The 25075-nt window shown below is 43.3% G+C and overlaps 1 protein-coding gene across 4 annotated transcripts in view; it reads left to right on the top strand.

Moving 5' to 3' along the window:
• Positions 1-25075, top strand: part of LOC121677850 (major facilitator superfamily domain-containing protein 8-like) — a 57596-nt gene that overhangs the window by 24037 nt on the left and 8484 nt on the right. Inside the window, exons 1-9 of one of the 4 annotated variants that reach the window (XM_042056911.1) lie at positions 119-909; positions 1257-1343; positions 2127-2312; positions 4055-4117; positions 5652-5771; positions 8599-8678; positions 18546-18668; positions 18699-18891; positions 23844-23917. In XM_042056911.1, coding sequence (XP_041912845.1) covers positions 1268-1343; positions 2127-2312; positions 4055-4117; positions 5652-5771; positions 8599-8678; positions 18546-18668; positions 18699-18891; positions 23844-23917 — 915 coding nt within the window. In that variant the 5' untranslated portion in view covers positions 119-909; positions 1257-1267. Of the gene's footprint in view, positions 1-114; positions 910-1256; positions 1344-2126; positions 2313-4054; positions 4118-5651; positions 5772-8598; positions 8679-18545; positions 18892-23843; positions 23918-25075 lie in introns of those variants that run through there. The other 3 variants (XM_042056910.1, XM_042056908.1, XM_042056909.1) reach the window with 3 other exon arrangements.

The following is a 25075-nucleotide window of genomic DNA, read 5'->3' as shown; positions in this document are numbered from 1 at the left end:
ATGTAAAGATACAAACTGATTTTTTTATTGTTCATTTCACAGATTTCATTTATGTTATATCTACACATGCTCAGAAACACTTTTTCACTGTAATAAGAAAAAGAAGAAGAAGAAGACTTCGGATAACAGAACAGTGCATTTTCATGCACTGTAATGAAAAAGAACTCAACGTAGGCTACTTGACAAAAGCAATTGCTTTCCACTTGCTTTGACCACGGGCATTAATTAGGCTAGCCTACTCAGTGTGATCTAAAGGTCTAATTAGTAGACTATGGCATTACTGATCTTTTTTTGCATTTGAAAGCTCACTACAGTTTTACAAATGGGAAAAGTGCTACCATTTACATAACATTAGGCTACTGTCTTCTGTGTTTTTACTATGCCCTGTATTTGGTTGCCCAGCAAAAGTTAGAAGCATGTCAGCAGACAGAATTGAATTAACTGAGCAGGGGAATGTGACAGTGCGTGCGGCGCACGGTCGAATGATGAGACTGTAATAAGAGTCACAGGACGCGCTGGTCATCAGATATTTCCTCCCACTTATCGGAATAGTTAACGATGGAGAAAATTATTTTCCATGAGAACCTTTCATTAGGCTATGTAAACTGAAATCTCAGCCCAACTAAGGAACGTGAACACCGGAAGTGATCCACTGGTGTAAGCTACGGGATTTGGATTTGAGTGATAGCAGAGCCCGTCTACAGACATTCTCTGGTGATAGCAACGCGCCTACCTCTGGCAAAGTCGCCGAGTGGACAGTCGACACACAGGCAGTTTCGACCAATGACTTGGTTTTCGGTCTGCAGTTTTCAGATGGCTACCGCGACATGATGGGGTTTAACCAGAAAAGGATGGGATGATACATTTTTAAAAACAACGCAGCGGGAGGTTTTGTTTTTCGTCTCTCAGGTAGGCTGGGCTATAGCACAGTGGCCTTTAAATCAAAGCCTGATGTCTGTCCGTCGGCTTCGAGAATAGGATGCAGAAACAATAATTTAATGTTGTCCAACGTGAGGATATTCCATAGATTTGTCTATCTTCATTCATTGTGTTGTGCCCATGGTTAACGTGTGAGACTACGCCCCCTGCTGGAGACCTCTGCCTGGCACTAATTGGACGCAATGTCCCTCGGATTAAGTTATGTTGTCCGTCCATCCTGTTTCCAAAAGAAGCACCGCTGAAATGGCGATTATTTTCCGAAACTGTCGTTGACTATACATGAAAATAACACAAACACTTATTTGGAATACTTGCAGATAATAACAAGATGGACTATCGACGAAAGAAGAAACTCACATATTTTACAATAGGATTAATCTTCCTTTTCAGTGGAATTGAATACGGTAAGGTCTTACGTTTTATCCTACAAACAAGACTAAAAACTAAATTGGCTGTATTGTCTCTTGAGACGTTATTTCTGTCAAGGACAATGTTGTTAGTGAGATCACTAATAAACTGAGTGTCACTCAGGAACCTCAGGCAGGTAGTCAAACGCTATTGCCAGGCCATGGGCCTGCTGTCTGATGTAGCCTAATGTAGGATGTCCAGGATGACAGTGAAATAACTGCGTATGCTTATGGCTAAATAAAAAAAAATACCCTATTCACAAAGGATTGGAATTTAGTATTGCTTTAAGTTGTGTTAACTTACTTAGTGTTGGGTAATGTTTGCCTCCTGAGTCTGTGAGTGGGTCATACAGGCATTGCAAGCTACTCCCATGTAGCCTACTTGGTTTTACCATGGCTTTGGGAAATTAAAAAAGACGGTGGCTAACATTTGCCTTTACATTAGTCTCTTAAAACTGTCATCGTCATCTTCAGACCTCCGTGTTTAAATCCTGGTCTTACTTAGGGCAACCCTGGGATGTGTATAGTGAAGAAGGGCATTTCTGACTTAGTTCAGTGGCTGTAGTGAGTCTGTCAGTCAGAGACAGTGAGTCAGTGTTGACGAGTCCATTCATTGTTGTGCTGAGGTATGCAGTCAGTCACAAGTAGTTTATTTAGAATGGTCCTCATCTCCCTGTGTAGACTATTGTGATGAGTACTAATTGGACCGTTCTACCCCCTGAAGCACAAATTAGATCGAGTAACGGCTGACCCTTGGCTTCCCTTTCTGCCCCACTGCAGCGGTGATCTTGCCCACCATATGGAGGTACCTGCAGACTCTGGGCGCAGCTCCCTACTTCCTGGGTCTCGGCCTGTCCGCCTTCAGCCTCAGCGGCCTTCTCTCCGGACCGCTCTTTGGCCTGTGGTCCGACCGCACGCGCACCACCAAGAAGATCATTCTCATTGCCAACCTCTTTGAGATTGTTGGTAGGTGTTTTGGTATATCAGTCTTAAAAATGCTTTTAAAGACTTAACATACAGTATAAAGCAAAGCTTGGCTAAACTAACTTTACTAATGCCTGCTACTGTAATTTCATTGATATCACTGAAGATGTAGAGACATATAAATGCACATCCCTTCATGTGCCAAAACAGTTCATATATCATAAAATATAGAAGATATAAAATAATGGTTGTAAAAATGTTCATCAGGAAAGTTAGGAAGGAAAGATTATTGCCAGTTTATTTCACGGTGGCCATATGTGACTGTGATGGCCTGTGTGTGGCAGATGGACGCAGCAGTGGATGGGACAAACTGTAACTCTTTTGTTAGAACCTTGGCTGACCCTGGGCAGATAGACTTCACATACCATCCGTCTCATTTATCCCGATGCAACATTGTACTCAGCAGGCTACTGACTCCAGACACAAACCCTCCCCACACCCCCCCCCCCCCACACACAACCCTCCCCCACACACACACACACCCCTCTCCACACAACCCTGTCCCCACACAACCCTCCCCCCCACACACACAACCCTCCCCACACAACCCCCCCCCCCCCCCACACACACACACACCCCTCCCCACACACCCCTCCCCACACACAATTTTTACTCCGTTAACAGTTTCGAAAAAGTTTACACAGCTAACCGTTTGACAGTCCACTTGTGCTAGAGAAGTAATAGAACACTTGTATGAGTGTGATAAAAGTATCTTTTGACACAACCCCACAAAGTTGGGAGAGTTCCATTTGAACACCTGTTTCATCAAATGTTCTTATTCTGCCATTTTGCCAAAACCTGCCAAACAAGATAGCCAAGTGGCATCCATCAATAGTAGAATAGGAAGGCAAAGCAGGAGGAGCCGTCATACAACACACACAGCTATCCAAACTTGATTAGCACATACATTGTTAGGAGGAGTCGCTACTGAAACAACTGACAAAAAGGGGTCAAACAAACTTCATTATTTTAGATCAGAAAACACAGCTATTCATGGAGAGTGTGAAACTATCCCCTTTACGTAAAAGGTTTGTACTTATTCATGCAGGTGCTGCATAGAGTGCCCTAATTTGTTGTTCCTGTGTTCACTTTGACACAGATGACCGTTGCGTGCTTCACTGCATATGGATTGAGCTGTTGTTAGATCAAAGGACTCATTTTTGCAAGACTTCAAAAAGTCATCATCCCTTTTCTTACACTGGTGCCATTATTAGTTGATATTATTGTTTTATCATATATTTGTAACTTGAACACAGACAGTACAAAGTAATGATAATGTAATGTACTGTAATAGATAGGTAGATAGATGGCTTAATAGGGTGTCAAAAACATGAATAAGTAATAATAGCATAGCTGTGTTGACCTAGAAATGCTATTTAGACACCACTGTACAGTGAGGACTTCAAAAGGACCTTTGAACGACTCATTGACTCATTACACCTCAATATCGGAAATGTTTAGAAAAAAACATTTAAAGACTATTTGATGAAAGTCAGGAAACTACCCACCTGTTTGCATGTTCTATTTTTTGTTTGTATGTTTTTCCTTTTAGTACTTTTTTCAGTTTTTAATTCAGTCTATACAATGCTGGATGATTGAATGAATGAATGAACTTCAGGGATCAATTTGATGTGTGAACATACTTCTCTAAAGGCTAGCAGTGACTGTTCCAAGCTGAATTATGTCCGTGCCGGTAGTCTGAAATGGTGGCTTTCTTTTCGCAGGCAACTTCATGTACTTCATGGGTTATTCCAAATGGCTGTTGCTGGCTAGTCGACTGACCGCAGGTATATATTTTTAATCGCCAGATCTTTTGTTCTTTATCATTTTAAGGGCCATTTGGCCAAGAGGTGGTATTAGGGCATCCGTATCTACAATCCGTATCTACAATCTAATGCATTGTCCCTGTCAAATTGTGATGAAAGTCTTCCCATATCCCAACATGTTTTAAGTACAACTCTTGTTGAGATGCTTGTGTTATACTGATGTGTGTGTGTTATGCTGACGTGTGTGTTACGCTGATGTGTGTGTGTTATACTGATGTGTGTGTTACAGTATACTGATGTGTTTGTTATGCGTGTGTTACGCTGATGTGTTTGTGTGTTATGCTGATGTGTGTGTTATACTGATGTGTTTGTTATGCGTGTGTTACGCTGATGTGTTTGTGTGTTATGCTGATGTGTGTGTTATACTGGTGTGTGTGTTACGCTGATGTGTGTGTGTGTTATGCTGATGTGTGTGTTATACTGATGTGTGTGTTACGCTGATGTGTGTGTTACGTTGATGTGTGTGTGTTATACTGATGTGTGTGTTATGCTGATGTGTGTGTGTTACACTCATGTGTGTGTTACGCTGATGTGTGTGTTATGCTGATATGTGTGTTATACTGATGTGTGTGTTGTACTGATGTGTGTGTTATACTGATGTGTGTGTTACGCTGATGTGTGTGTTACGTTGATGTGTGTGTGTTATACTGATGTGTTTGTTACGCTGATGTGTGTGTTACACTGATGTGTGTGTTACGCTGATGTGTGTGTTACGCTGATATGTGTGTTATACTGATGTGTGTGTGTTGTACTGATGTGTGTGTTATACTGATGTGTTTGTTACGCTGATGTGTGTGTTACGCTGATATGTGTGTTATACTGATGTGTGTGTTACGCTGATGTGTGTGTTACGCTGATGTGTGTGTTACGTTGATGTGTGTGTTACGTTGATGTGTGTGTTATGTGTGTGTTATACTGATGTGTGTGTTATGTTGATGTGTGTGTTACGCTGATGTTTGTGTTACGCTGATGTGTGTGTAATGCTCGTGTTACTTGTGTGTTATGTGTGTGTTATGTGTGTGTTATACTGATGTGTGTGTTATGCTGATGTGTGTGTCATACTGATGGGTGTGTGTGTTACGTTGATGTGTGTGTAATGCTCGTGTTATGTGTGTGTTATGTTAATGTGTGTGTAATGCTCGTGTTATGTGTGTGTTATGCTGATGTGTGTGTTATGCTAATGCGTGTGTTACGCTGATGTGTGTGTAATGCTCGTGTTATGTGTGTATGCTAATGTGTGTGTTATGCTGATGAGTGTGTTATGCTGATGTGTGTGTAATGCTCGTGTTATGTGTGTGTTATGCTGATGTGTTTGTTATGCTGATGTGTGTGTAATTCTCGTGCTATGTGTGTGTTATGCTGATGTGTATGTTATGCTGATGAGTGTGTTACGTTGATGTTTGTGTAATGCTCGTGCTATGTGTGTGTTATGCTGATGTGTGTGTTCTGCTGATGTGTGTGTAATGCTCGTGCTATGTGTGTGTTATGTGTGTAGGCATTGGCACTGGTGCCGGCTCGTCTATCTTCGGCTTCCTGACGCGCAGCACTGCTCCAGAGGACCGGTCCACCGTGTTCGCCGCAGTCATGGCCTGCCGGCAGGCTGGGCTGCTCATCGGTGGGTACCTGCCTCCACTGCACAGCACACACACACACTGATGCTATAGAAACGTGCATGGTGTCCACTGCACTGCAGCACAGACTGATGCTGTAGGAACGTGCATGGTCTCCACTGCACACACACAGACTGATGCTGTAGGAACGTGCATGGTCTCCACTGCACACACACAGACTGATGCTGTAGGAACGTGCATGGTCTCCACTGCACACACACAGACTGATGCTGTAGGAACGTGCATGGTCTCCACTGCACTGCAGCACAGACTGATGCTGTAGGAACGTGCATGGTGTCCACTGCACTGCAGCACAGACTGATGCTATAGGAATGTGCATGGTGTCCACTGTGCAGTTCAACCCTAGGCTCAAACCCACACACTCAGACCGGGACTATGCCACCGCACTAGACTGTACTACACACACTGCCATGCCACAGCCCCACACACAACCAGCACACTACACACACTGCCATACTACACACATTAGCTTATAACTGCCCCCACACAACCAGCACACTCCACACTAGGGCTGAAACGATTCATCGAGTTACTCGAATAACTCGATTACAAAAATTACTCGAGGCAAAAACCCTGCCTCGAAGCCTCGTTAAATTCCTATGATGCGCACTATACGCACAGGGATCTGATTGTTCCACACGGACTGTTGTTCAGGAAGCACACCACTAGCGCGTGAATCGTGATACATTCTGAATTTAGCTGGCGTGATTGCGGAGTCAAGATGTCCAAGTTTTCAAGTAAAGTTTTGGGATCATTACATACTCAAAAAGGAAAAGAACGAGCATCTGAACCGAAAACATCCACTCCATGCTGTTTCACCAAGCGTCTATAATGTAGGCTATCTATCTATCTATCTAGCCACGTAGCCTACATTGATTTTGGCTGATTTTAATCACATAATATATTTGTAGCGATGTTGTGATATAATGTTTAGCTTTGATGTTTTTAAGTAGCCTAGTAAACTTATTCACGTTCAATTGCAAGACAGTATGCCTAAAAAAGAACCCCTCACATGCATGCACCCTCATCTTCCCTCACGCACCGCACGTGTGCACACACACACACACACACACAGGTTGCTAGGTTACCATAGCAAATAGCCTCACCCTAGAAATTATTTTTTAGTAGCCTAATGGTAAAATTATTTGTTAGTAGCCTAATGGTAGGCTATTTTTAGTAATGGTGAAATTATTTGTTAGTAGCCTTATGGTAGGCTATTTTTTAGTAATGGTGAAATTATTTGTAGTATTTGTGTATTTGTATTTAGTAGCCTAATGCCAAATGCTGCAGGTGTAGAAATCTACATAAAACAGATATTTACTTTGATGTCAGGTCTAGATTACAGCATGAAACCTGTTGTGCATATTAATACATTAAATTGCTTCCCCTCTTCTCCCTCCCATTACTTAACAACATAATATGGACAGCTTTGTTCACCCAGCTAAGTCATGCACAAGAGGTTGCAATTTTACAGAGAACATTTTGAACATTATTTAATTGTTGGCACTGGCACTTATAAACACTAAATGGGTAAATTGCAATAAATGGGCTTAGTTTTGGAGCCAAAATTTGGAGTTAGAATAAATACCTCTGTGCCAATTGCTTGATCATTTTACAGCAATGTCATTTTCGTTATGCATTATTTGTTTTGGTCGTTTAAAAATGCAAAAAAAAATTATCTGATTAATCGATTAATCGATCGATAAAGTGCTAGATTAATCGATTACAAAAAGAATCGATAGCTGCAGCCCTACTCCACACACTGCCACGCTACACACACTAGCTTATAACTGCCCCCACACAACCAGCACACTACACACACTAGCTTATAACAGCCCCCACACAACCAGCACACTACACACACTGCCATACTACACACACTGTCATACTACACACACTAGCTTATAACTGCCCCCACACAACCAGCACACTACACACACTGCCATACTACACACACTAGCTTATAACAGCCCCCACACAACCAGCACACTACACACACTAGCTTATAACAGGCCTACCTCACACAAACAGCACACTACACACACTGCCATACTACACACACTGCAATACTACACACACTGCCATGCCACACACACTGTCATGCCACAGCCCCACACACAACCAGCACACTACACACACTATCTTATAACAACCCCCACACACAACCAGCACACTACACACACTGCCATACTACACACACCAGCTTATAACAGCCCCCACACACAAGCAGCACACTACACACACTGCTGTACCACAGGCCTACAGTACACACCCATCTCCACACTACACACACTGCCTCCACCTGGAACAGCATTTCATTGTCCAGCTCCAGTGCTCAAATGCAGATATGTGCTGATGGCTGACATGTGACTCAAAGCTGAAAAGGCATTTTTTGGCACAGTGTTTGTATTACATTACTTCAAAATGTCTAGCCAAAACCAAACAAATGATCAGTCATGTGCACTGTTTAGGCAAAAACATTATCTGAGTCTTGTGCACTGTTTAGATAGAATATGAGAAGGCATGCGGATGCTGTAACTGAGTCTTATTCTTATAGATGAATGAAATTCCACATAGAACATGCAGTAGACTGACCCCAGTGAGTGGCAAACGTGTTTATATCAGTAAAGATTACATTTAGCTTAATTCCTCAAGGGTTGCTCAGTTAAACAGACATACTGTAGCGTACTGTACTGTGTGTCGGCATGTGATCCCAATGCTATCTCCTGGCAGGCAGGCAGTCTGTTTTGCCCCTGAGTTAATTTTGCCCCTGAGTTCATACAGGCAGATGGAATGTTCTCCTCACTACAGGTCCAGCCTTCAACCTCTTCCTGCGGCTCTTTGACTTCCAGCTGGGTCCGTTTGTGGTCAATAAGTACACTTCACCAGGGGTAAGAGGAAAACTAGTGCACAACTCACAACTCACAACTCTTACACATGCTTTTGCGTGGATGTCTGTGTGTGAATTACCATCCATATTCAAGTGATGAGTTTGTGTGTATTAAGAACAATATTTGTCTCCTTTGTGTGTAATTTTCATAAATCTGTATTGTTGGTTGCGTGGCTACCAGTCCTCTAGAATTGCTTGTATATGTGGTCATAATCAGACAGTATTGTTTTGTATAAAACTCTTAATGATAGCTGCAGGCCTGCTGATAACCCTTTTTATCAATATGATCATGTGATCCCACGTGTGTGTTTGTGCGGCTGTATGTATGTAGATCTGGTGTTGAATGACGTGTGTGTTTGTGTCGGCTGTGTGTATGTTGATCTGGTGTTGAATGACGGCTGTATGTATGCTGATGACGTGTGTGTGTGTGTGTTTGTGTCGGCTGTATGATGATGTGTGTGTGTTTGTGTCGGCTGTATGTATGTTGATGATCTGAGTGTGTTTGTGTCGGCTGTATGTGTGTTGATGGCGTGTGTGTGTTTGTGTGGGCTGTATGTGTGTTGATGACGCGTGTGTGTTTGTGTCGGCTGTATGATGACGTGTGTGTGTGTTTGTGTCGGCTGTATGTGTGTTGATGACGTGTCTGTGTTTGTGTCGGCTGTATGTATGTTGATGACGCCCAGAAACCTTGTGAATAGTTCTGATTTGTTTTACTACACTAACGATGTGAAATATAGCCTTTGCCTACAGCATCTCCTTAACAGTAATGTTAACAAAATAACAGCATTCATATGATAAAGGAAAACGAATTCGGTCACTCAAGACTGTGCCACAGCAACCAGTGTAGGCTACAGTCCTACCCAATAGGCCTACTCGAAGCAGATAGCGTTGTCTGGCGGTCGAGTGGGTTAATGCGCGTATTTCCAGAACAGGTTACAACTTTCAGGCAGTTCTGAGTTCGATTCTAGGCAGGAGCAGAGCCATATAAAGGCCTAGGCCTATTGTTATCATTTTTTGCAAGGTGTTGCTCCTGGCAATACTTGTTTATAAGACGTTTAGTTGATAGCTGTTTTTGGGACACGTTAAACGTTCTTTATAATGAGCGCATACGGGGAGTAAAACGACTGTTACGCTGTCGCTGTTACAACTGTAGGCTACAATGATTGCAATACAAAAATATGTGCGTGTTAGTTTAGTTACATGGCGCTGTAATGGCGACAAGTGGAGAGCGTCCCTCGTGCGTCCTGTCGTGCATTTTGTTTGTTTGTTTAAATTTTTTCTCCCGTGTCTAGTTGGCTGAAGTGATTGAATGATACATCGTATGCCTACTTGGATTACTGGTTTGATCAAAGAATTTCCAGCCTGACTCACCTGTTCTTATCCTTGGGGACTTTAATGCCTGTAGACTGAATAAAATACTTCCCACCTACCAACAATATGTTAAATGCACTACCAGAGGCGATAAAACAATCGACCTCTGTTATGGTAATGTAAAGAACGCATATAAGGCATGTAAAAAACCTCCTCTCAGTACGGCGGAACATAACGTTGTCCATCTCATCCCCGCTTATCGCACAAAGCTGCAAAGGGAGGGTGTTCTAAAGAAGCAGGTGAAAAAGTGGGATGATGCTGCAATTGAGACTTTTCAGGCCTGCTTCGAGTGCACTGACTGGGAGGTGCTAACGCTGGGCAAGAGCCTAGAGTCGGCTGCAGATGTGGTAACCGACTACATAACTTTCTGTGAGGCGATGATTGTCCCTACTAAGACTGTTAAGGTATTTTCTAACAACAAGCCTTGGATAACAAAAACCCTGAAATCAACTCTAAATGAAAAGAAAATTGCATTCTTCTCTGGAAATAAAATTGAGTCCAAACTCATTCAAAATAAACTGAATAAACAATTAAAAGCAGCAAAGAGGGAATATAAGGAGAGAGTTGAGAAACTATTCATGGAAGGTAAGCCAAGAGATGCATGGCAAGGAGTCAAAACCCTAGCTGGCCTCCCCAACAACAACTCAGCTCTATCCACCACCGGGGAAAAAGACTGCATTGACATGGCAGAGAACCTCAACCAGTTTTACTGCAGGTTCGAGAAATTGGACTACTCGCAGGAGAGGGAGAAACTGACAGAGGAGCTCACTGCTAGGATGCCGGGCTATGTAAATCGGGAGCTGCAGCAGGCGGAGGTTGAGCTGGTGTTGAGAAGGACGAGGCCAAATAAAGCACCAGGGCCAGACCAGATCTGTGGCCGCCTGCTGAAGGCCTGCAGTAACCAGCTTGCTGGTGTCTACTGCCACCTCTTTAACCGCTCACTGGCTGAACATTCTATCCCCTCAGTCTGGAAATCTTCCATCATATGCCCTGTGCCTAAAAAGAGTAACCCCACCTGCGACAATGACTACCGACCCGTGGCCTTAACATCCCTGGTCATGAAAGGCTTTGAGAGGCTAATGATCACACAACTACAGGCGGAGGTCAGTAAGTACGTTGACCCACTTCAGTTTGCGTACAAACATCACAGAGGGGTAGACGACGCCACACTGAAGCTGCTGCATGGAGCCTATACCCACCTTGAGAAGCCCAAGTCCTTTGTACGGCTGGTGTTCATAGACTTCTCGAGTGCCTTTAACATTGTGCAACCCCATATAATGGGACAACATCTTATCCAGATGGAGGTCAATCCCCACCTCATACTCTGGGTGCTCTCATTCCTGACAGACAGACACCAGAGATTGAGAGTTAACGGCCACCTCAGCTCATCCAGAAGGATCTCTACAGGTGCTCCACAGGGCTCTGTCATCTCACCAGTTCTTTACACTCTCTACACCATAGGTTCTCAAAGTGCGGCCCGGGGGCCAATGGCGGCCCGCGATAATATCTGACAACATCTGTGAAACTGTTAAAACTGTACAACTGTACTGTGTGATTTGAAAAGAATGAACCTCCGTTTAGTGGTTTTTCGTGGCCGTCAGGTTTTCCTGTGGTGCTTTGGTAGCTGGAATTGGCCCTGAATAAGGCCTATGCTGATAAGAAGCAAGGCACACTGAGACTGTTTGTACTTGAAATGGACTGCAACCAGAACTGTTATATCCCAAATTTGTCTGTTGAGGGTAGAGAACCGCAGGGATTGTGTGTGCATTGCATTTTAGCCAGGTTTAGCCTCAGTTATGAATTAAAATGTGTTTAATGCAATACATATAAACTGTAGAGATGGAACCTGGTCGTGGTTACAAATGGGATTTTATTTCCAGGTTTTTTTTTCTTTTTCTCACCCCGCCCCTTTGGCGGCCCTCAGTTCAATGTTGGGTTCCTAAATTGGCCCTCACCAATCAAAACTTTGAGAACCCCTGCTCTACACCAACAACTGCAGAAGCACAAACCCAGACATTACATACATCAAGCATTCTGACGACACTGTCATCATGGACTCCACAAACTCATCCGATCAGCTACAGTCTGAGCTGGCCACTTTTTCAAACTGGTGCAGCCGGAACTGCCTTGATCTCAATATCACTAAAACAAAAGAACTAATAATAGACTTCAGAAAGCCCCCCCCCCCCCCCACCATCCCCACTCTGACTGTCAACAACCAGCCGATAGAGAGGGTTGACACATACAGATATCATGGGACAATAATCGACCACAAACTCAACTTCAAAACAAATACCGATACCATTTACTCCAAGTGTCAGCAGCGTCTCTTTTTCCTACGTAAACTCTGCAAACTCCAGGTCCACCAATCCGTTCTGACAGCATTCTACAGATGTTTCATTGAATCCATAATCACCTTCAACATCACTTCCTGGTTTGGAGCACTGTCCAACATCCATAGGAACCCACTAAACAGAATCATCAAACTGAGCAGTAAAATAACTGGACAACAGCAGGAATCACTCACCAGAATATACAACAAAAGGACTAAGCAAAAAGCAAAACAAATCACTTTGGACATCACACACACTCAATACACAGTCAGTATTGCCTCCTACCCTCAGGCCACAGATACAGAGCACCTACACTAAGGACAAATAGAGCCCTGTCAAGCTTTGTCCCAGCATCCATTAGACTTTTGAATGGTTGAACTGTCTTCTCTCTCTTTTAACACCTTGGACTCTTTTTAACTATTATTTATTGTCCCTCCACTGTGGAGATATTAACAACTTATTTATTCATCAGGCTCAGCAAAGTTTTTATTATCTGCCATATGTCTAGTATGGGCTGAAGATGATGTGTGTGTGTGTGTGCGTGTGTGTGTGTGTGTGTGTGTGTGTTTGTTTATTGTATGTATTGTTGGGTATGGACACACCCTGATGCTCTTCCACATGTGAAGTTCCTAACGGAAAAATAAAGTTCTTTGAATTTGAATTGAATTGATGTTTTGCACTTTTGCCTCATGTGTTTTCAGGTTTGAGGGCTTTTTTGGCAAGATTGACCTTGGTTAGACTCTGCATATGTTATTTCTCCGTATGAAAAATAAAGTCAATTTTCGACACACGTCTGTTATTAGATCAATTGTTCCTTGTTAAAACATGTGACTAGTGAAACTCATGAAATGATGAATTGAAATTATTTTAGAAATATTTAGCCAGAGCCAAAAAGTGTTAGAGAGAAGGAGAGACACCGGTGCAGCTCAGATGTCTTCTTAATTTTCTTTATTCTTTAGTAAAAGGTGCAGAACATTATTAAACTTTGACTAACATTTCGATGTTCGTTAGTCAAAAACATCGACACATCGAAACAAGAGGATTGACTTGATGGAGAGGCTCTCCCTATCTGAATCAAAATCCCTAATTTGGGGTTTAGGGGCTAAGGAAAATAGACCACTTCAGAGTCTCTCTCTATCTCTTAGTCGGTATTCCCTGTTCCCTTCGACTTGTACTTCAAAATTAATTTTGCAACACAAAAAGCGTGACCAAAGTGCAATGCAATCACGAGAGGCGCTATTTCTTTTCCATTTGAATAAAATGCCTCAACACGATGGCAAAACGTTTTGCCCAAAATAATCCAAAATCTTTTCAAAACTTCACTAAAAGAGGAAGAAATTCAGAGCTGTATTTGCAAGAGTTGTTTGTCATCAAAATCTGAGAGAGGTTAGAAACTCACTACGGACGTTTGTCTGACCGTCCAGATTTAAGAGAAAATCAACTACCCTATTATTTGGGGATTCTTGTCCAAATTAAATTAAAGCTCCTTTTTAAATGACAGTTCTTGTAACATATAAGAACTTCAATTGACCACAACGGATCTATAAGAATTTAGATTCTATCTATAAATACACTTGTATTTATCAGACAGATTTCCGTATCCTCGCTTGGGTGTGTGATGTGCATTTAGACCACAACGGGTCCTAGACTTTAGCTTCACAAATAATTTGACGCGCCAAATAAATTTGCTAACAAAGCCTTTTTGTTTTTTTGTCTGCCCTGGAGCATAGGACTTTCCTTCCCAAATGCCTGGCTGAGTTCGCTACTCCTGTGTGTGTCAGTGCAGTATGTAACAAAAAATACAAGGAATGAAAAGTGTCAAAGTCTAAAGGCTAAATGCTCGGTCCAAAGAAAAGCGAAAAGGAAAAAGAAGAACCGAGAACCCTGAACAAGGGGCCGTTCGACCGTCTCGGTCAGGCAGAACACGCCCAAGTTTGGTATTATGTCTCACCATGAAACATTGGTTCTGCTTTTTTGTTTTGCTTAGTTGTCAGTCAGCTTCTTGTTTTGCTGACAAACAGTTTCTTACAGCTGGTACATCATGTTCTTACATTCTGTCTTTACATTCTGTTCAAAGCACATCTCATTTAGCATAACACACTTTAATTCTATAACACAATTTAATTTTATAAGCAAACTTTCTTATATGTTCGAGAAAAACACTCTCTACATTTAAGCAAAATCATAACAGGTTATTCTAGCAAAAACAATTTATGTTTTTAATTAAGAAAACACACTCCAATTCTAAGCTTCTAAGTTTTTAAACATTATAAGTCTAACTTGTTTCACACTGGTTGTCTATCATTATCTTGCCGCATTTGCACATTTGTATTTGTTTTAGAGCAAGCTGGATTTCAGCAGTTATATGACTAAAAGTCTTTTAATAGTAAATTATGATTCTGATTATTAATTATCACATCTTCATATTGTAAAGTCACGCTACACCCTTCTTTCACAAGCAGTGGGGGAGCGTGGGGCACAAAGTAACACTTTTTGGTAGACAAAGGAGGGTTCTCCGCGCGGAGTAGCGATCTCAACTGTGTTAAAGGGAATCCCTTTTGACACCAGAGTAGTCACAAAATGCACACCTCCTCTTTTACCCTGTGAAATCCTGACAGTCCGAAGACCAGCGCACCCACACCTACAGGAGTAGCGATCTCTACTGTGTTACGGGAGCCCCGTAGACACCAGAGTGGACACAAAACGCAACAAGGGGGTGGGGGAGGGGGGCTTAACGTGAAAAAGCTTAATGTCCCAAAACGGCAACAAGTCATAATGGTAGGCTACAGGAAGTGGGAGGAGGGCATGGGATGACCAGAGCCGTCTTCGCTGTGCTATTCAGAAAGCATCTTCTATTGTCTTTCCAGGCGCACACAGCTCGTTACCATAGCCTATCGAGTGCCTTAACAGATAGGCTCTGCTCTTGGGTTTGGCCTCACAGCGAACTCAACCCACTTGTTGCTTGCAGTTTGTTAAATAAAGCGATGCCGATTACATTATTTATTTCTGATTAATTGCGTCTTTTGATGTCTTTTGCAACATCTGCTTGTTAGGCTGGGCTACTGTCAATGTCCTGTACAGGTAAATGTTCAACAATTGCTGGTGTAGGCCTACAGGCTATAATCATTTAGGGACTGTTCGTTATTTATTTAAGGGGCTACCGGAGGAGTTTTGGGAGCGTTAGTCAAAAAAGACGTGACCCTCCCTCGCCAGCAAGAAATTTTTCTATGACCCTCCAAAGTGATTGAGAAAAAACGCATGACCCTCCCCAGTCCCAACAATTTATTGATGCCTTCTGTAGGCTACTGGGTCAATTTGGGAGCTTGCATACGACACCTTCCTTGAAATGCCTTGAAAAGGCTGTCGTTTGCACAATTTCACAAATAATCACCGGTACCGAAACAAACCTGTCAACTTTTCCCGGGTTTATCGCGTATTTTAACTTTTTCCTCGCTGTCTTAGGAGGAGCTGCAGGGCCGTCGCAAGGGGGTGCAGGGCCTGTGTGAACTTGACAGATGCATGAACTTACGTGCATGAAATCATGCGATAGCTTGATGTAGCCTATAACATTAGCTGAGTCACATATTTGGCCATATGGTGTTTATCATAGGCTACATCACGAAACCAAATAGTGTAACAAAGGCAAACACTTTAACAGGGAAAATTAATTGGGCATGAATCATTGTGCTGAACGGTATTTGTCAATGAGCAGAAACACACACGACATTCAAACTGTTGATAAGATGTGCACTATGGAAACTGATCTGTAGGCTAACATTGGACAAATAAATGACACTGACTCGCCATATCCTGACTCTGAAAAAACATTGTTTTGCTTTGCCGCAAACTCAGCAATGAAATCATAGGCCAGTTTGCAGGTAGCATAACATCTTTTTCAATTCATAGAAGGGAGAGCCCAGTCTCTCCTATGGAAGCATATGAGTAGCTTTATTCAAATGAGAATACAATCTGCAATATGCAATTCAAAAAGACATTACATTAAGCAATTGACAATTCATTATGCAATTTAATATTGCAAGAAGTGACGTAGCCTAGTTCCCGCCTTGACGAGTGACTTGACAGATTGCAATGCGTTTGGCAGATTGAATGGCCATTTGAATTTTGCAACACAAAGAGCGTGACCAAAGTGCAATGCAATCACAAGGGGCGCTATTTCTTTTCCATTTGAATAAAATGCCTCAACACGATGGCAAAACGTTTTGCCCAAAATAATCCAAAATCTTTTCAAGCTGGCATTGACAGTTTTGCCAAATATGTTTTTAAAATGCAATCCTACATTGCACTTTAAATATTAAATTGCAAAACGAATTGACAGTTAAATGATGAAACTGAATATTGAAAATTGAAATGCTAAATGAATTGCCATTTGAATTTTGAGACTGAAGTACCATGGCAAAATGGAATGCAATTCAATCCATGTTTATTCTATTTTTTAACCAAAATTATTGGAATTGATTTTAGGATTTCATTGTCACTTTGCAGATTAAAATACAATTTGTTGGATATTATTGCAAATTGCAATATTAAATAGCATAATGAATTGTCAATTGCATAATGTAATGTCTTTTTGAATTGCATATTGCAGATTGCATTCTCATTTGAATAAAGCTACCCATATGCTTCCATACTCTCCTGTGACATTGAGGTGCGCAAATAGTTTTTAATAGCCTGTTCAACTTCGAAAAGCTTCACCTGATGCCAGTCACTGATCGCAATCTCAAATTTCGGGAAGCTTCGTTCAATCTTTTTAAGTTTTAAGTGCAGTAAGCCCCTATCTGCCCCCTTTGGAATTATATCTCGAGCCTATAAGGTCCAGTGCGTTATGTCCTGGGATTCGGACGTGCTCAAAAAGAAAAGAAAAAACACTTTTTTTATAGACGGTTATGAGGAGCAATATGAGTCTGAACTCCGTGTCATTCAGACTCAACCCTCTTGTTGCTTTGATATCTTTTTCGTTGTCGTTTGAACGTCGGCAAGCAGGCACGTTGCGGTTGCAATTTAAGTGAAATTTCTACAGTAGGCCTACAACATGCAACATGCTTGTTAGGCTGGGCTACTGTCTTGACCAGGTAAATGTTCAACAATTGCTGGTGTGCAGGCTATAATCAATTAGCTAAATCATTTGTCCAGCTGTTTAAAAAAAAAAATCTACTACATTCAAACGCAAAAGGTGCTTTGATATCTCTTTCGTTTGAACGTCGGCAAGCAGGCATGCTGCGGTTACAATGAATGAGGATAATTGGTTTTATCTGCGGATTTATTTTTTGCATTATTTTGAATATGACTCGCTCCAGTCTCAACAGCATGTCTACTTTTTCCACACGCATCTAAGTTCTAACACACATCCCCTCTCGCTTTCTCTCTTTCCATCCCTGCGCACGGGGCTTTCTTAAAGGAGCTGCACCATCTTACAACAATTGCATCTACATTTTCATATGAGAATGTTTTGTCTGTTAAACTTAAACTACCGTGATCAATTTAAGTTCCCGTGCCCCCGCTGAAAGTCTCATGCGCTTATTGTTACACTATCACATCTATAAGTAACCGTGACAAATAGGGTATAAGATATATAAACTCACGCTATTGTATTATCATATATTTTTGGTAATGGCTCACTGCGTCATGGAAGCAGTTAAGTCAAGTCGCATCAAAAATAGTAGTGGCAGAACTCCCAAGTGACACCTTGTGGTTGTTTGTGTCAACTGTAGTTTGTGCCATTTCTGCTGAGAAAATGGGGTGCGTGATTCATGAAGGAACCCGTCCAAACTTAACTGGGACCCACTGTATGTTGATGATCTGAGTGTGTTTGTGTCGGCTGTATGTGTGTTGATGACCCGTGTGTGTGTGTGTTTGTGTCGGCTGTATGTTTGTTGATGATGTGTGTGTGCTTGTGTCGGCTGTATTATGACGTGTGTGTGTGTGTTTGTGTTGGCTGTATGTTTGTTGATGATGTGTGTGTGTTTGTGTCAGCTGTATGATGACGTGTGTGTGTTTGTGTCGGCTGTATGTTTGTTGATGATGTGTGTGTTTGTGTCGGCTGTATGATGACGTGTGTTTGTGTCGGCTGTATGTGTGTTGATGATGCGTGTGTGTTTGTGTCGGCTGTGTGTATGTTGATGGCGCGTGTGTGTTTGTGTCTCCAGCTCTTCATGTGCTTCATGTGGATCCTGCTCCAAGTGGCCGTGATGCTGATGTACTGGGACATCCCACCGCAGGAGGAGTCCAGCCCCAGGGAGGCGAGGGCCGTGGTGGTGGATGGGGGCGAGGAGGAGAGCGAGGGCGAGGGATTGGGCGAGGAGGAGAGCGAGGGCGAGGAGGGGAAGCCACTGGTGGCCCACGAATCTCTGGGCTCCTACGGAACCGTGCCCACAGAGCACATCACACCGGTGGCCAACGGAACGGTTCCTCACGGCCCGCGGCCGGACTCACCTGAACAGGAACCAGAGCCGGCCGGTGGCAGCCCACTGAAGGCCCTGAGCGCCAGCAGAGGTGAGGGGCCCTGACTGAGGACGGGGGGGGGGGGGGTGTTGGACAGTCTAGTGTAGGGGCTTAGTGTTGGACAGTCTAGTGTAGGGGCTTAGTGTTAGGGCTGCACAATCAATTGTTTTTTAATCGAAATTGCAATTTGAACAAATGCAATTAGCTAATCGCAAAGGCTGCATTTAATCATGTAACTCTGTCCCAATGACTAATCTTATCACATCTATGATTTCTATGTGGTGAATGGTGGACAGTGGACCATTGATGGTGAATCGCCTGGCGTAGTGTCTTTGTGTGCATGTAGTCAAGTCAAGTCAAGTCGGCTTTATTGTCAATTTCTTTACATGCACTGGTCATACAAAGAATTGAAATTTCGTTTCTTACTTTCCCATGCAGACATTGACATACTTTAAATACAGACATAGACATACTTTAGACATAGACATAGCCATAGACAATAAACATTAAATTAAAGTGCGAGACTGAAATATAGAACATATATCAAAATATAGAAATATAGGACATACTGTATATCAAAAAAATAGAGGTAGTTGTGTTGTATATTTACATAGTCTTAACAGTTACATGAAGTTTAAACTTGTGCTTGTGTGACCTATATATTTACATTAATATGCAGTAATTTCAAGTATATCAGGCTTGATGTGAAGCAGCAACACGTTAGGCTGCGCAGTCACAGTGCAGTTCCACAGGGCGGTGTTGGGGGGGGGGGGGGGGGGGGTTAGGCTAGACAGGATCCTAGGTTCCTAGGTTCCTGGCTGGCTGGTGGGTGGGGGGGGCTGTCAGTGATGGGAGAGTGGGTAGATTGTTCAGCATCCTGATTGCTTGGTGGATGAAGCTACTTGCAAGTCTGATGGTGCGGGAGCAGAGGCTCCTGTACCTCTTTCCAGAGGGCAGGAGGCTGAACAGTTCGTGTGCAGGGTGGGTTGTGTCCTTGACAATCATTAGTGCTTTGCGGGTGAGGCGGGTGGTGTAAATGTCCTGCAGGGAGGGGAGTGGTGCTCCAATGATCCTCTTCCTGGGTCTTCCTGTTCTGATCTGTGCAGCTTCCGCCCCACACTGTGATGCTGCTGGACACGATGCTCTCGATGGTCCTTCTGTAGAATGTAGTCATGACGGGAGGCGTGGCACTTGCCGCCTTCAATTTGCGCAAGAAGTAGAGGCGCTGCTGGGCTTTCTTCGCCAGTGATGCTGTGTTGGTGGTCCAGGAGAGGTCGTCGCTGATGTGCACCCCCAGAAATGTTGTGCTGTTCACTCTCTCCACAGCATCTCCGTCGATGGATAGTGGTGGCAGTTGTTTGTGGCCTCTCTGAAAGTTGACAACAATCTCCTTGGTCTTGCTGACATTCAGCAGGAGGTTGTTGTCTTTGCACCATTTAGCCAGCAGGTCTACTTCTTCTCTGTAGTGAGCCTCATCGCCCTTAGTGATGAGGCCCACCAGTGTTGTGTCGTCCGCAAACTTCACCAGATGGTTGGAGCTGTGAGTGGTTGTACAGTCATGTGTTAGCAGTGTGAAGAGCAGGGGGCTGAGCACACACCCTTGAGGGGCCCCCGTGCTCAGGGTCAGAGTGCTTGAGGTGTAACAGGAAGTCCAGCAGCCAGTTGCAGAGGGAGGTACTGAATCCTAGCTTGTCCAGTTTGCTGATGAGTTGTTGTGGTATTATGGTATTGAATGCTGAACTGAAGTCTATGAACAGCATTCTCACATATGAGTCTATATTGTCCAAGTGGGTGAGGGCTGGATGGAGGGCAGAGCAGATTGCATCCTCCGTGGATCGTTTGGCTCGGTATGCAAACTGGAAGGGGTCCAGGGTGGGGGGTAGGGTGGCTTTGATGTGTGACATGACTAGCTGTTCGAAGCACTTCATGATTATGGGCGTGAGTGCTACAGGACGGTAGTCATTGAAGCATGATGGTGATGATTTCTTTGGCACGGGTATGATGGTGGCAGCTTTGAAGAGTGATGGGATGGTAGTATGTGTAGTAAAGAAATTTTACATTTTGTTTTAAATTTACTATAGGCCCTTTCAATCTGTTCCGAGAGGGTTTCCGATTGAAACATTCAAAGCCAACACAGATACTTTGAAATGAAAATGAGTCGGACTATAGCTTAATGCTCTACAAAATGTCGAATGAAAGGTCTATATAGATCAAATGTACAGTACGTACTTACTGCATGAGGGAGGATGGTTGTGGCAGAAGTGTGCTAAGAGCTTCGAGTTGTAGTTTACCAGTGCACCGGAGGCCTGCCGGACACTTCCTCGATGTAGAGCCAGGGTCAGAAAGCACTCTCCTTATTGTGCTTACACGGAACCAGGAACTGGAGGAAAGGTTAACACCGATTTCAGTGTTGGAGTTGTGTTCTACTCCGTGTGTGTGTGTGTGTGTGTGTGTGTGTGTGTGTTTGTGAGTGGAGTTGTGTTCTTCTCTGTGTGTGTGTGTGTGTGTGGAGTTGTGTTCTACTCTGTGTGTGTGTGGGGGGGGGGTTGGGTGGAGTTGTGTTCTGCTGTGTGTGTGTGTGTGTGTGTGTGTGTGAGAGAGAGAGAGAGAGAGAGGAGTTGTGTTCTGGTCTCTGTGTGTGTGGGAGTGGAGTTGACTTCTGGTCTGTGTGTGTGTGTGAGAGAGAGAGTGGAGTTGTGTTCTGGTCTGCAGTGTTGTAATGTAACGGAGTACAAATACTTCGTTACTGTACTTAAGTAGACATTTTACGTATCTGTACTTTACTTCGCTATTTAAATTTATGTCAACTTTCACTTTTACTCCACTACATTTCCTAGATAAAATATATACTTTTACTCCGTTATATTTCCACTAAGCATCTTCGTTACTCGTTACTAAAACATAGAATTAGAAGAAATGTGTGCGACTGCAATAAGGGAGGTTTGGCGAATCACTGCTCCTAGATTGCATTACGCACGCTCCGCACGCTGCGCGCTCTATTTCAGCGCTTGTTTGTTGCTAAAGGAGGAGGACGCACAACTGAAACCGCCATGGAAGCACGGGCACCTACTGGAGGACCTCCCGTTATCATAGGCGACCACCCCGACGATAGTGGTGAACTCGGTGAACAGGGTAGTGGTGAAGAGAACGTCATACACCTGTGGCCGTATTTGCAAGAAATGTTTCTGTACATTGACAGCTTTCTGTGTAGCTGAACACTCCGCTACCTGCCTCAGCGGCCTGTGAAAGGCTATTTAGCATCGCAGGACTTGTCTTCAGTCCAGGAAGAGTAAGACTGAATCAGGCCCAGGGTGGGTAATTGGGAGAATTCCCGGTGGGCCGCTTCACTTTTGGGCTGGTCGAGGAAAAAAATATTGACATTTGTCACGTTCGTCTATATTTTCTTAAAGTAGGACACGTTCCGCATTCTGTGCATGACACCAATGCCTCTGCATGGGTTGTAGCCTACGTGAGGGAGTTCTCCCCTCCCAAAAAGAGTTGGTTGGGTCCATATAGCCCGTCTTTTCCAAAAAGTTTTCTTAGATACGGATAGCTGAGCCGGCTCTACAGTAGGCTAGACACAAGCGTCAGGAAGAATGGATGGTAGAAAGTGCCCAGGAGAGACTGAGCAGAAGATCAACCAGTCGACCACTGAAAATTATGAGCCCGAAATTAGTGATGAGAAGGCCATGACTACAGGGACAAGTAGAGAGGATAAATTAAAGTTATTTAATGTAAGAAAGAGCAATTACCCTACATGATAAACCTATATGCCTTGTTTGCTCAGAAGAGGGTGTAGTAAAAGAGTAGGCTAAATCACCAAACAACAATATAGCCTACCCATGCAAAAAACATGTAGCCTAAACATTAGTTCAATATGCCTGTTTGTGGAAGCGTGGGATAGGCTACATTTCAAAGGCTTTCTTTCTTTCTTTCTTTCTTTCTTTCTTTCTTTCTTTCTTTCTGTTTTTGTTAACTTGTGGAATATTTTTTGTTAACTTCTCAGTTGAAGTGAATTATTAAATAACCTTTACACATTTGTTGAACCATGGTACTAATAAAAACTACAGGATAGTAATAGCTGAAATGTTGCTTCATTTATCCAATTTCCACCACTATAGAAAACGTGGGCCGGTCTTGGGCCTGAAACTCTCGGGCACTGAATTCTGGCTACTTTGAAAACCAGCTTCTTTTGAAGATGAACAGACACCTTTTCAGTTTCAACTAATGACTGACATATTAGTAGCTGCTGGACATAGGTGGCCTGTGTGTGTGTGTGAGAGTGAGATGGTGACCTGGGGAGTAAGCCCTAGAAATGCTCATACCACATGACCAAAATGTTCTCCCTACAAGCAGGTCATTTAAAAAAAAAAAAAGAAATAAGTTATTTATTTTTCATTTTTACCTGAAGTTCGTACAAAAGTGAAATTTCTTGATGAGTGAGATTAACCTAACCTGGGAACCCTGAATATGCTTTATGCTTTACTATAAAAAAGCCAAAATAAAGTTCACAAAAAATGTTCAAAATAAAACCGCTTGCTTTTTACTTTTTACTTTTACTTCAAATACTTAAGTACATTAAATATCAGAAAATTACTTTTGATACTTAAGTACAGTATATATGAGATACTTTAAGACTTTTACTTAAGTAATATTCTAAAAGGTAACTTTCACTTCTACCAAAGTCTTTTTCTAGTACGATACTTGTACTTTTACTCAAGTATTGCTTTCTAGTACTTTATACCACTGCTGGTCTGTGTGTGTGTGTGTGTGTGTGAGAGAGAGAGAGAGTGGAGTTGTGTTCTGGTCTCTGTGTGTGTGTGTGTGTGTGTGTGTGTGTGTGTGTGTGTGTGTGTGTGTGTGTGTGGGAGTGGAGTGGAGTTGAGTCTGGTCTGTGTGTGTGTGTGAGAGAGAGTGGAGTTGTGTTCTGGTCTGTGTGTGTGTGTGTGTGTGTGTGAGTGGAGTTGAGTTCTGCTCCTCATTGCATACTCTTGTCTCTCCAGAGTTCCTGAAGGAGGAGGTGGTGGTGTTGCTGACCGCTCAGTTCATCACACTGTTCAATCAGACTGCGCTTGAGGTGAACACACACACACACATATACATACACACACACACACACACACACACACACGCACACACACTCACACACTCCTGTACACTCTCCTTCCCTCTCTGTCAGACACACACACACACACACACACACACACACACACACACTCTTCTTCCCTCACTGTCACACACACAGTCACACACATTCACTCAAACACACACACACACACACACACACACATACACACACACACACACACAATACCGTACATTTACACAAAAACACCCTCTCTTCCCTTTCTGTCAGACACACACACACACACACACACACACACACACACACACACTCACTCTCTCTCACTTACACACACACACACACACACACACACACACACACACACACACACACACACACACACGTACACTCTCCTTCCCTCTCTGTCACACACACAGTCACACACATTCACTCACACAAACACACACACACATAAATACAATACCGTACATTTACACAAAAACACCCTCTCTTCCCTCTCTGTCAGACACACACAAAAACACACAGATGTCCTATTCTTCTGACTTCATCAGCCGTGTCCTCATCCAGAGTGTGTGTGGTAGTTGATGACGAGTGGTCAGTGATCTTCCCTGTGTGTGTGGTAGTTGATGACAAGTGGTCAGTGGTCTTCCCTGTGTGTGTGGTAGTTGATGACGAGAGGGCAGTGATCTTGTCCAGGGTGTGTGTGGTAGTTGATGACGAGTGGGCAGTGATCTTGTCCAGGGTGTGTGTGGTAGTTGATGACGAGTGGTCAGTGACCTTGTCCAGGGTGTGTGTGGTAGTTGATGACGAGTGGTCAGTGATCTTGTCCAGGGTGTGTGTGGTAGTTGATGACGAGTGGTCAGTGATCTTGTCCAGGGTGTGTGTGTGGCAGTTGATGACTGGTCTGTGATCTTGTCCAGGGTATGTGTGGTAGTTGATGACTGGTCAGTGATCTTGTCCAGGGTTTGTGTGGTAGTTGATGACGAGTGGTCAGTGATCTTGCCCAGGGTGTGTGTGGTAGTTGATGATAAGTGGTCAGTGATCTTCCCTGTGTGTGTGGTAGTTGATGATGAGTGGTCAGTGATCCTCCCGGTGTGTGTGGTAGTTGATGACGAGTGGCCAGTGATCATGTCCAGGGTGTGTGTGTGG

The sequence above is a fragment of the Alosa sapidissima genome, chromosome 12 (genome assembly GCF_018492685.1).
Source record: "Alosa sapidissima isolate fAloSap1 chromosome 12, fAloSap1.pri, whole genome shotgun sequence".
NCBI lineage: Eukaryota > Metazoa > Chordata > Actinopteri > Clupeiformes > Clupeidae > Alosa > Alosa sapidissima.
The sequence above is the reverse complement of the archived record's forward strand: the minus strand, read 5'-3'. Positions and strand labels throughout refer to the sequence as shown.